Source organism: Trichoplusia ni, chromosome 2 (genome assembly GCF_003590095.1).
Source record: "Trichoplusia ni isolate ovarian cell line Hi5 chromosome 2, tn1, whole genome shotgun sequence".
NCBI classification, from domain to species: Eukaryota; Metazoa; Arthropoda; class Insecta; order Lepidoptera; family Noctuidae; genus Trichoplusia; species Trichoplusia ni.
The window spans coordinates 16,494,054-16,506,804 of record NC_039479.1 but is presented as its reverse complement, the minus strand read 5'-3'; the positions used below and the strand labels follow the sequence as shown (position 1 = coordinate 16,506,804).

At 33.7% G+C, this 12,751-nt stretch overlaps 2 protein-coding genes across 2 annotated transcripts; both read right to left on the bottom strand.

Annotated features, from left to right (window-relative positions):
* Positions 1-719: 719 nt before the first annotated feature.
* LOC113501763 (odorant receptor 67c-like) lies at positions 720-7,295 on the bottom strand. Its single transcript, XM_026882995.1, has 14 exons — positions 7,292-7,295; positions 6,877-7,075; positions 5,957-6,053; positions 5,517-5,621; positions 5,358-5,446; positions 4,987-5,053; positions 4,869-4,922; positions 3,234-3,861; positions 2,603-2,783; positions 2,143-2,239; positions 1,963-2,067; positions 1,329-1,417; positions 994-1,060; positions 720-911 (listed from the first exon to the last, which is right to left on the bottom strand). Exons 1-14 carry the CDS (start codon positions 7,293-7,295, stop codon positions 834-836), a joined length of 1,860 nt encoding a protein of 619 aa, XP_026738796.1. The 3' UTR covers positions 720-833.
* A 756-nt stretch (positions 7,296-8,051) lies between these two features.
* Positions 8,052-8,804, bottom strand: LOC113508441. The gene has a single exon (XM_026891496.1). It carries the CDS (start codon positions 8,690-8,692, stop codon positions 8,066-8,068), a length of 627 nt encoding a protein of 208 aa, XP_026747297.1. The 5' UTR covers positions 8,693-8,804; the 3' UTR covers positions 8,052-8,065.
* Between the last annotated feature and the right edge of the window lie 3,947 nt (positions 8,805-12,751).

The following is a 12,751-nucleotide window of genomic DNA, read 5'->3' as shown; positions in this document are numbered from 1 at the left end:
CTTTTGTAAGACGACTAAAAAATCACCGTGTATATGGATAAAATCTATAGATTTTATTAGTTGTTCCAGTGGTATATTTTTACCAAACCTTGTGCTTCCAAAGCTAACAATATTTTGAATCCTAGACAGCGCCACTATATATCTTCTATGATACGTCCTTGGTTTCTGACATTTCGTTCCTGCACGACATTGACATAGTTTTCGTATAATCCATAGATGACGTCACCGCCGTCTTACTGTGGACTACAAACTAGACTGAAGTGAGTACTATCTATTATTTATTCTGTACTACTTCAGGCTTGCTCGCCTACTAACTTATTGAACTGGCATCGTCCACTTGAGTAATGAGAAAGTTTGGATGGATGGATTGATGTTTAGAACTTCATCAATCACTATGTTACTAAAATTAGCACAGTAGTAGTGTATGTACTATGTTACTAAATTTATACAAGATCTTTTAAATCTGAAGTCCTTTTCTTTAAAGAAAAGTGCCCTTAAACAATTTAAACCTTGTGTCGCGGAAGTTTATTGAAGTCACATTCACGAGACACCTAGTCTCAGGACAAGCATTTGAGGATCGGCGTTGGCGTTGTGATCTTATCATTGATTCTAAAATGATTGTCTGACTTATAAAGTTCTTATTTAGACATCACATCTAATTTCGTCAGTAGGTATTTCGTCTATTTTAATTGGTCAATTTAAAATAAAATTACTTTTTGTGTACTCAATCAAGTTTAATTTCGTAATTCAATAACCAAGCGTGCCTCTAAAATATACTATTAGAAATAAAATACAGAGAGTCTAGCTGTGTTTAACTGAAATATTTTCATTAATTATTCATTCATTATGTAATCGTCAGGGTTATACATCGTTTTCAATAGTGCGAAATATGACCAGGATGTACTCAGGATCTGAAAACAAGAACACGTGAGTAAGAATAGATCAAAATATTTAAGACCTATTTAAAAATAAGTAGGTACATTAAATTCATACACTGGTAAATGCACGCAGGTTTATATCGAAGAATCCATAGGCCGTTACTTGGCAAGGCTTTTGGGCTCTGAAAAAAAAAGGTTTTCATTATTTTTGTTTGTTTAATAAGGATAGGGTTGAGTTGGTAACCATTCTAAGTCACGACAGATTGGCTATAACATGACGATGTTTTCTACCCTGTTTCTCAATTATGTCGTCATCATTAAGAAAGTATAATATTTAACTTAGATAAAGTCACATTGGTAATTGCCCGAATTAGGATCGAACGTCAATTATGGCATCTTTCTATATTAATTTTAATTATATTATTTGCCACCACAAATAATAATACAAACCTCATCAGAACAATGCAGACATCTTTCCTCTCTGAGACGCCTATGTTGTACCACAGACTGTTATAAATAGCGTCGCTTACTTCCATACTCTAAAATAATGAAACACGATTTATAAAAACAAAAAAATATTGAACAAGACACGTTGAAAAAATATCTATGAAATAAAGAAACTTCTTTATGAAATGAAATGAAATCATTTATTCTGTAAGTAGGATATATCATCACTTTTACATGTCTTATTTTTTTGAGAACGCTGGAGTCGACATTTCCTATCTGACTACCCTGAGAAGAAATGTCGATACAAACTCAAGGGGTCGCAGTCTCTTTTGAAGTCCAGACAATTTCAATGCGAATAGATATGCATAAACCAATGCACGGTATTTCTTTGGACTGGCCTTATGTTTAGAATTATCGCCAAATACTAAGACGATTTCTTGTGACTTCAAAAAAGTCCCTACACATTTAAAAACTATTTGTATACAAACAACAATTCAAGGGTTTTATTTTCATTTAAAGAAAAATCTAATCATACGTTACAGTTAAGGAGCGGCGCTGGCGAAGCGAGCGCGGTCAAGCCAAGACAGATTAAAAAAAACATGTACATATCCCATCTGTTAAAAGAACTAATACTCACTGATCTCATAATACTATCTCCATAGTAACAATACAAAAAGATCTGCATCAAACCGAATATCAGGAAGGCCGAAAATGACGCCATTATCATGACGTTATGGATCACCTGTAACAATATTTGGAAAGGGTTTCATAATGTTTTGAGTGAACACGGTACGATCGTAATAAAAGACGGTATTACCATAACAGTGAATCCGTTTAAACACATTATGATCGAACTAGTCATGGAGTTGAATAGTAACGACTTTGAGAATATATCCTCCATTAAGTTTACGCATCTGAAAATAATTTGAAATGTAATTACGTAAAAGGTTACGGTTGGTTTAAATGGAACGAAAGCTTTTCGGATTTTAAAATCTTATACAGTTATGTGACTTAGATTATAAACTGCACTAATATTTGGAATCGTTTAATAGGTGGACTAAAGAAAAAATATGCCGCCTTAATTACATCAGGTGCTGGTTTACAATTATTATTTCTAAAAATCTAAAGACCACTTTATTTTTTATACACTTCATTTATTAAATCTAGGCAGGAAGTATTCAAATGAGCATCAATCCTTTAAACCAAAAACATGTTATAATGGCAAAAAAACCCATTATATAGTAGATTAATTTAAAATTATCACACAGACTACTTACTTCATCAACTCGATGTGACGTAGAGCCAACTTCTTGAATTTGTCCTTGTCGTACGTCTCAGAGTTTTCGGGAACAATTCGTTCGATGTCATATTGTAGCAACATGAACTGAATGTGGGTGAAGGTGCAGCAAGCGAAAAAGAAGCTATCGGGAGCGTATACCATGAAAACGGCTTCAGCAGCTGAAATGTATGCATGAAAAAACTGAGCTCTGAGGCGTGCATTAGGACAGGCTACGTCCAGCATTTACGAGGCCTTATCAGGCCAGCGTTGCCTGATTCTCTGCATATGTAAATTACCAGTACAAGTCTCATAATAGTTTTGGAGCAACGTACTCATAGATATTATTTAACATCTTTTAAAATTGAACTAAAAGGCTATTACAATGTAACCTATATATCCACGCGAATATTCAGTTTTTGGCAGTGCGTGATGCAATGAATTTTCCTTAATCCCATTATCGTTTTTAACACAAATGTTTGTTACGAGTTATATCCGTGCAATAGTGCCAAAAACGGATTTCCACGACACACTTGCCAAAGTTTGTAGTGTTAGTAGGTTACGAATACCGTATGAATGATATTTTTATTACTTAAGACTGGAACAGAACAATATTACACATAAAAACTTACCTGCGAAAATCTGGTGGAAGTACACGAGAGGATAGACCCGCATATCAAATTCATTGAAAGGATAATGTCCAAGGAACGGCAGTTCCAACTTCAGTTCTCCAGTCTTATAATAACGAGGAAGTATTATAAACAGAGATATTGAAGCGAACATCATTAAACCTATTATTATCAGGCCTACCGTCCGATTAGAGATATTCAAAAACATTGTCACAAAATCATTTGCTAATTTCTTCTCAAAAAGATCTCTTTCTTTATCTGACTGTACAACTCTCGACTGTACTCTCTCAATTGCCTTTATCAAGTCGTTGATAGCGTGGGAGTAATATAAGAAGGATATGTACTTGAAGTTGCTAACAGTACTGAAAATGAGGCAAGGCAGGAAATATGTGATCTCGACGAAGCTTTTCTTCGTGACCAAGGCGTTAAACAACCACCCCACTTCAGCTGCCACCTCGACGTTGAAAGATATGATATGGGCTGCGAAAACTGGACGACTTTTCAAACGCTGTAGTATGGTTCTCTTACTGTCTTCCATGTCAAGGGATAAACCCATCATTTTCAAGAAAATATTTACTCTTTTCAAACATATGTGAAAGTGTTCCAACATTGTTGCTGTTGTTGTGAAACTCTATGTTGAAATGTCAGTAAAAACTCCTTACTTCATAGAATTGAAAATTGAATATTCTTTTTCGGAATATGAAATGAAGGAATTAGAGCTCTTTTAATTCTATATTACTGAAAGGCGTGTATTATTGACACAACATAAAGGGTGATCATTAACAGTGTATTCGGTTTGAATGAAACTACGTATTTACACAATTTAACAAATGCCTTGATATAAACAATCAAGATTTTTTTTTAAATAAATTTAGACTTGAATCAATGAGAAACAAGGTTTATGAATAGTGCAACGTTTACAAAAAGTGCAATGTTTACAAATGTGTACAAGAAAAATCCATTACACAACGTCATCTAGTCTCAAACAAAGAAAATCTTGTATTATAATATGACTTAGACGACCAATAAACTTACGTATACATTTCTAAATACATACAAAATATTGTCCTTTGTGGGAAATAGACAAAAGAATAACGTAATAAAAAGAACACTCTGTAGACATAAAGGCTAGAGAAAGTACTGTGAAAAAGAGTAAACGTGCATTTAGCCTAGTAATTAATACCTCCGAATAATTGTACAGGTGTAGGCACCTATAGTGTAGGCCTTTCATGTCAGGAATAATAAATAAACAGTTTGTGTTGTGTATTTTTTCAATGTCAGATCAATACATTACCCTATATTTTAAAACAAAGTTACGTAAAATACTACACAATAATTATAATAATACTAAACAAAATACTGACATAACAATCATATTTTTGAACATCTACTTGAAAATAAGCTATAAATTAATTTACATCTTTCTCTCTGCGAACCTTTTTATATTTTTATTTAAGAATTCGACGGTTCACTCACGTTAATTTATGGAATATGATATACTCATGATGATTAAGACTCCTCTCAAGTCTTATTAGTAGGGCGATTCCGAAAATTCACGTGAGTAACCGCGAGTTAAACGTCAAACTCTTTAATAATAAAAGAATCGCTTCACGATTCTTTTTTTTCAAAAAAACTTTAGTCATTTAACATTTGTTTCAAAAGGGCAAAGTAGGACCACGATGTACTGAGAATCTGGAAACAAAAATACTCGATAATTGATTGTATTTATAGCAACTTGAAAATGTACTGTACTCACCCTTGTGAATGCTTTCAAATTAATATCAGTAAAACCATACGCAGTTAACTTGCAGGGCTTTTGAGATCTGAAAATATGAAAATCGCAATTATTTCTCGTACCAAGATGAAGATAACGAAAAAAAAACTCGATACCTATTTCAAGTCATGAAATAAGAAGGATCCGAAAAAAACATTTTTATATATTACATTTTGATAATGATATCACTAAGCAAAAATAAAGCTGAAAGCTGCTCATCCCTGCAATATATTACTCATCTCTGAGTGCGTTTAAAAACAACGATATTCTTTTACGATGAAAATTATTTTATTTGCTTGCCTCGTATCAGACTATAATCATCAATCTTTACGAATTGATAGCTGTATACTTACCGAACTAAAACAATCAAAAGATATTTTCTCTGCGCCGCTCCTGTTTTATACCATTGGCTGTTGTAAACAGCATCTCCCACACCAATACTCTGAAAAATAAGAGAACATTAAAGTGAAGAGTGGAACGAGTAGTAAGAAAAGTAGACTAAGTTGACTCACTGATCTCATCACGTAATCGCCGTAGAAGCAATAGAAGAATATTTGAAGTAAGCCGAAGGTCAGGAACGCAGTAAAAGGAGCCATTAGTGCATAGTTTTTGATGGCCTGAAATAAAACAGTAGCTTTTAAGGCAAATTCAATACGGGTATATAGATTTGTTTCTCAGCTGTTTGCCTTGGGGCGATCTCAACAGTTACATATAAAAGTAAGTTCCGATAAAGTAAAACTCAGTTATAAGGGATCAAGCTGAATATGAAACTTTCCCGTTCAGTATGTAACGAAATAAAACCGGACCAGCAATTCCGAGGGTTTCGTACAAATAGATTAATGAAAAAAAAATGGGATGGATGACAACCCTTTATTCAAAGGTCAAAACAAACGAGAACCGACATCAGTTTTAGTGAATATATACCCGTAAAACCGGTCCTTAGAAGTCTTACCATCAAATTAAATCCAGTAGCACAGATAATCAGTGAACTCGTGATAACGTTGAACAAAGTAGATTTCGAATAAATTATCTCTAACAAATTCACACATCTGAAAACATAAACACATTATTTGTATACCATAAGAAGTAATAACTATAAAAGTTCTACTTTTATAAGCCAATTAGCAGAAATGACAACGAACTCGTATAAATTTGGCAATATTCCAGCTATGACAAAGAACTGTGGACTCAACATTTCAGATTTAAATACATTTGGAAATACCCATATTTGATGAAACGTTACAGTATTTTTGTAACATTTTTTAAACCAAAACATATTTACTTCTTGGTAGAGTAACTTTTATGGGCTTATAACTGCGCCTCAGATAGTGGTTGGCAGATAAACTTCTGGAGGCTCGTAAAATATGGCCGATAGATTGTTCATTAACCACGGGTTTATTGGATGTTAATACTTCAAAGAAGCTGGGTGTTAAAGATCTATTAGCGCTTAGTTGGTTCTAAATGTTCTGGGACCAACCGAAATAGCTACGATAAGTACAGTAGTTAAATGCATTATTCAACGAAGTGTTGTTCAGCGACGAAGTCTTTACTGGCTGAATAAAAGGTACACCACAGAACATTTACTATGTTAATATTTAAGACACAAAAAATGTTCACAGTATCAACTGCAGCTCTCAACAATCAGTGAAAACTGAAACTTAATGTCCACATATCTAAAACACACAGGATAAGTTGCCAGATAAACCAGGGCTTTACCGAAACCTTTTAAAGTAAAGATATTGTTGTTGCGGAAACAGGACGGCGCTATACAGGACATAGAGCGGTCTCTCGTTTCCACAACTGCCATAAGTCCTACTTTAACTAGTGGCTTTGCTCTAGAAGCTGGAGATAGGCCTACAAAACGTATCATACCTTATAAGCTCTCTATGTCTATGGACTAGCTTCACAAATTCCTCCTTAAATGCAGCTAGCGTAGAGTGATCATCCCAAGAATCAGTTTTTATAATTTGCTCCAAATCCTTTTGTAATGCCAAAAATTGTATCTGAATGAATGTGCAGCAAGTGTAATAGAAGCAATCAGGTCCATATACGGAAAATACTGTCACCCATGCTGGAAAATATACTGATTAGATTTTAATCTTATCCATCTATGAAAACACCAGTATTAGGTCGCATGTGAATAAGGTTTTTTTGCCATCCTAAGTTTATTACATCATCATAGGGATATACTTTCTGAGTAGTCGAAAACAGTGCCCAAGGCTGAATGGTATTTGACAAAAAGCGAGAAAGTTATAGCAGACAAATTAATAAATCCTCTGTATCTTACTCATTCCATTATCTACCAGAAAACAAGAAAATGTCCCCATATACATTACATTGTAACACTACTCTACAAAATTGTCGATAAAATATCCATCTTGTTTTAAGAGTGCAATTTCGATACCCACGACTGCGAACAATTTCAACACTTCAACACCAAACCACAATAACAAAGACGTAAGATTTATATGAGGTCGGAGTCCAGGCATAAATCCTCCATAATGGCAGCTCATACAAACCACTGATCACACGATCTAAATGCAATCAAAACGAGAGTAGCGTAAACATTATTCAAAGTGTAGGTATGTATTTTCCGAATCCGTGCATTATACGCAGAAATAGCACTGTTTATCTTTATACTGGCAATAGATGCAACTTGTGTATATGGATTATTGATATACATACTTTTATTTATAGGTTTAAGGATCATGAGGGTTTATAACTCAATGACAAAGTGTTTACTTCTCTATGTTGGATACATTTTATAACCTGAATATCTTTACGGGTTTAAGAGTAAAACAACAGTGCCTATAGGCAAGTTGCATAATAATATCTAAGAGCGCTGATGCTGTTCAAATTGCTCTTAGGTATTTTATAATTAACAACTCAAACTTCATTCGCATTTATTTGTCCCACAAGTTTTCCATTATTGTCTACCTAATGCAACATCATATTGTCTAGCTAGACCCTCGAAGCTCAAATTAATAGTTCAGTCTAATCTCCGGAGGATTCTCAGTCAACCCAATTTCGTCTGCGTCAATATTAGGTCAGGACGAGGTTTTTAATTATCATAAAATGAACAAGGAGACTCACCTGACCACAGCTGATGTAGGTACACGACGGGCCAAGTTCGTATTTCAAATGCATCGAATGGATACCAAACATTGAACGGTAGAAAGAATTTAATTTCACCAGCAGTATAATAATGCGACGCGGTAATCACAAACGGGCCTAGAGCAAACGCTACAACTCCAATGATAGTTAAAATTAGTAGCAACTTTGAAATATTGAACAAAAATACTACCCATTTCTGCATTTCTCCAACAAGATCTTCTTCATACTTTGCGTCGGAACTTTGTAGCTTCCTTAGTGCTTCAATTAGGTCGTTAGCATGGTGTTTGTAAAGTATGAAATAATACGTTTTGAAATTGCCAAGGAGGCACAGTGTCAGGCAAGGTAATAGATAGGTGATCTCCCAAAGCGTTGTGCCATACACGAAGCCTCGTCCCAACCAAATGAATTCGCCCAAGACGGAATAGTTGAAAGATACCATGTGAATCATACAGACCCAATACTTTCTTAGACGCTGTGCCATAGTTTTATTACTATCATTGCCGTATATACTCAAACCAATTAATTTCAAGAACGTATCTATCCTTTGGATACATGATTCAAACTGTAACAACATAATTAATTGTTTTTCACGTTTGCCGAGTATACCCGACTGTTGACTACAAATCTCTGTTCTAAATTAAGTGTTTGTGTACTTGTGTCTGATTGATATACGGTTTTACTTTAATTGTCTTAAGGTAATAAATCAAGTACAATTAAGTAATTAGATCAACCTTAGAATTACTGATATCAACTCTTTACGTAAACCAATCATTAGTTGAATTAAAAGGTGTTCTTAACCAAAAACAACTATGTTTATTTTTGCCTATACGTTTTTTAGACGACTCCAGAGTTGAAGAATTTAATCCTTGGGGGTTCCATAAACAACTGAGACACATTGTATGGACAAATACACTCGAAGCAGGAAAAGCGAACACAAATGCGAAAACACCAGGAATATCCGATTTCTTCAACGATACACAAAGGAAATATAAGTTATATTTAGATATACATCACAATATATTTTTACATTTCGAAGCAAGTTTTCCGCGAATTCACGTCAGCATCGACTAAATAAGAACGTGCATTTCCACGCAATCTTTAACGTTTTGTCTCTCGATAGTGCCAGCTAATTAAGATATTATTAACTTTGATTAACCGAAGAAAGTCCATCCATCAAAAGATATTTATAACGCACCCTATATTTATCAAAATTAAAACCTAATCATGTAAGTAATATCAAAAGACTTTTCGTTCATTACGATTACCTAATTAAATTGTAATTACTGGTTTGCTTCATGCTTCTCCTTTACCTTAATATTTTTTTGTATTTTTTAAAGACTTGTAATTATGTGGCTACTATACTTATACTGCGCCTTTTAGAATGGAGATTTTTTTTACAAAATATAAAAAAAAAATGATTTTCTGAACAAATTACGTCAAAAACTAACTGTGCAAAGAAGAGTAAAAGAACTTTCAATTTGAAGAATCTTGCGCGGTCATTCAAACCGGCACTTAACTAGTTATTTTTCAAACTTGTTAGAATTCATCACTGAAGTCATTAATCTTACGGTTTGGTCTTACCGAAGACACGTCCTGAAGATCAAATAGTTTAAAACTCCATTCGTGTTGAAACAACAATAAACGCGATCCGAGAATTACACGCGAGATGCAAATGGCCTATAATATCACAAATGTCACAAAATAACATAAATTGATACATTTATAGAATGGGGTCAATAAATTAGGTAAATCGTCGGGGTGCGGCCGAGCCGTAACAACAAATCTGATGTTAGCTTTGTCGTTTTGACAAATCACGTCGCACCCTTGCTGCAAGCAACACAACTTGGGTTAATGGTCCTGTTCCATTTATCAATTTCTTCGCATTGAGATAGAAAGTTTTCATAAATAGCAGTAGCACTAACAAAACGGTCAAGTGCGAGATGGTCTCAAGACACTAGGGGTTGCTTGCAAATTGGCTAAAGAAAAATAATAAGCAACAGAAATTGGTCATCTATTAAATTTATAACCGTACCAACTGTTGCTTACCTCAATGCTTACTTTTAACATATATTTTTTTAGAGATTACAAAAATACTTATCTATGAATATTTCCGCTGTCTAGTTATCAAAGTTCATTAGATACAGCCTGGTTACAGAAGGACAGCCACTGCAGCTTTATTAAAAGGGTTTCGTTTTTACCCTATAGATACGGCACCCTAAAAACCACACAATTAACGAAACGTTGCAGAAAATATACTATCACGCAATAAAAGAACTTGACTAAGTTATATATATCTAAAAATCTAAATATAGCCCAGTAATTTATCAAAGTCAAACTGTCAAAGTAAGATTATCTGAAAATTCCCGGCATTCTGGCATTCCTTTTGGACGATTCACCCATTGTCGTTTGGCGCCGACTTCAGCCGAACCAAAGTATATTGATACTTTAATTTTGTTTGAGTCAAAAACTATTTTTCATATGAGAACAGTTCAAAGTCTTTGTTAATGTGTTAACTCATTTATTTCACGCCAAATGAAAGCTGTAATATAACACTCAACGCTTGGAACGTTCTTGAGTTTCAACAAAAGATGTCAATTCTCACTTTTAAAATGTTTTCTTGAAGCAACACTGCAAGGGAAAATTAAAACATTTTATGATTTAAATTTATTATTGTAGTAAAATATTCATGAAGTTATAAATATTCATGAAGAAATAATTAAAGTAAAATATTCATTAATAACAAAATGCAAATCGAAAACAAAACTTAGTTGCCAAAGCTCTAAATATAATAGTATGTTAGATTTTTCTCTTTCTAAGAAAATTTCGATTCTCAATAAAAGCAGTAACAATGATTTATTTCTTGTTCTGAGTAAAGGTATGCGTATGCGCAATAATATTCGTGAAATCAATATTGAAAGACGAATATAGAATAGTATTGAATAGATACGGAAGTGAGTCACTGAAATAATCGTTTTAAGCTTCGTTTTCAGGGATTTACCCTTTTATAGTATGGAATTAAGACGCCAAAATATGTAATACAACCTCTTGCAAAAGAGGCAGTTCAATATGCTTTTAAAGAATCATTTGTTTGACCGCATGCAAATTTTGACTGGATGGATAGCCAAGTGGTTGAGGTTTACACCCCAAACCCGTTACGCCTGGCGTTTTACGGATTCGATCCCAACGAAGGACAAGCGTTTGTGTGATTCATCATTGCTTGTTCAAGGTCTAGATGTGTGTACTGAGTGTTAATGTGGCTGGATTGTTTTAGAAATTCTCGCGAATCATGGACTAATGTTTACTGTGGTAAAAAACAAAGTGAATGCTTTCTTGAAATAATTAAGCCACAAAAAACGATTTCGATTAGTGAGGTGCTCATTCTTTCGCCACATCTATGAATTCATCGGCATTAATGTAAATCTGCCAGTATTAGTTAATTTTAACGTTTATTGTGAGGAATATTTACATTCCGACTGAGTTTTTGTTTTGTCTACACACATTAATTAACCTAATAAAGTATGCAACAACCCAAATAACAGTTTTATGACTTCATTCAGCACTTCACGTATTTATAGAAACATGCCTACAAAATGCTATATTTTTTTTTTGAAAAACTGCGATATTTGGCAGCGTTAACCACTCACTAAATAATAAGGAACTATTAACATTGTGCACTCTCGAATACTAACACTACTAAAACTTATTTAATCTCTAACAATGACAATGTGAATTATAAATAGAAAACATACATCTAGTTATGAAAATAGAACTTTAAAGTTCAGTAATAGTCCAAGAATAAGATGTAAGAAGGATCATGAAAGAGATGAAACGCCACGTGTCTTCTTTATGATCGACCTTTATAAAAACGTAAACAATCATTATGAATTATAATAGCGATAAAACACTTGTACGTTAATATCTCAACACCTAACACTCAATAAAGAGTTTTTGAGATGTTTTATTTCAGACTATGTTTTTAAATATGCCAGTTATTGGCTTACGATATCTCGAAATGTTTAACCAATAAATTATGATGATATGGAAATAGTGGGCTATATTTTATTGGGCAATAAAATTTAAGGCGAAGTTCCTACTTAACGTAAGTATTAAGGGAGATAGAAATAGACAAATGGACAGTGGTTTCGAAATACATGTTTCTGTTCTTGTTAATGACATGTAACAATGCGTGCGCATAATGAAAAGATTAATAGAGCGGATTTCCGTGAAACTTCTTAGAAAATGCGAAATCAGTAGGGCGTGTCGCTCTGACAGTTTCAAGAAAATGCTTGTGTAGCGAATTCTGAAGGAACTCTACAAGAATAAATCATTTGTTGTTTTTTGTCTGAAATCTAGAATTCTTAGTTTATTAAGTAGTCTGTAGGTTTATTCCTAATTAGAAAGTTGCTATTTAAAAGAATATTTTGAAATAAACCATTTCATTTCATAAATAAGAGTCTAAAAGGGGATTTTTAGGATAGTTTGAAAACTGGAGACGTGTAAAACGACATCTATATCGAATAATAGGTAGGTTCTGGGCAATCTACGAATGATATACATACATAAAGGTGGAATATTCGTTACCAACACCATCAGCATTTATCAGACAGTCTACAACAAAACAAATGAAACACAA

Excerpts from the sequence above, each read along its gene's own strand:
- LOC113508441 (XM_026891496.1), bottom strand. The coding sequence starts at position 8,692 with ATGTTGTTACAGTTTGAATCATGTATCCAAAGGATAGATACGTTCTTG.
- LOC113501763 (XM_026882995.1), bottom strand. Across the intron at positions 6,054-6,876 it reads AGACATAGAGAGCTTATAAG|ATGTGTGAATTTGTTAGAGA; the intron begins GTATGATACGTT and ends TTATGTTTTCAG. Across the intron at positions 2,068-2,142 it reads TAAACGGATTCACTGTTATG|GTGATCCATAACGTCATGAT; the intron begins GTAATACCGTCT and ends ATATTGTTACAG.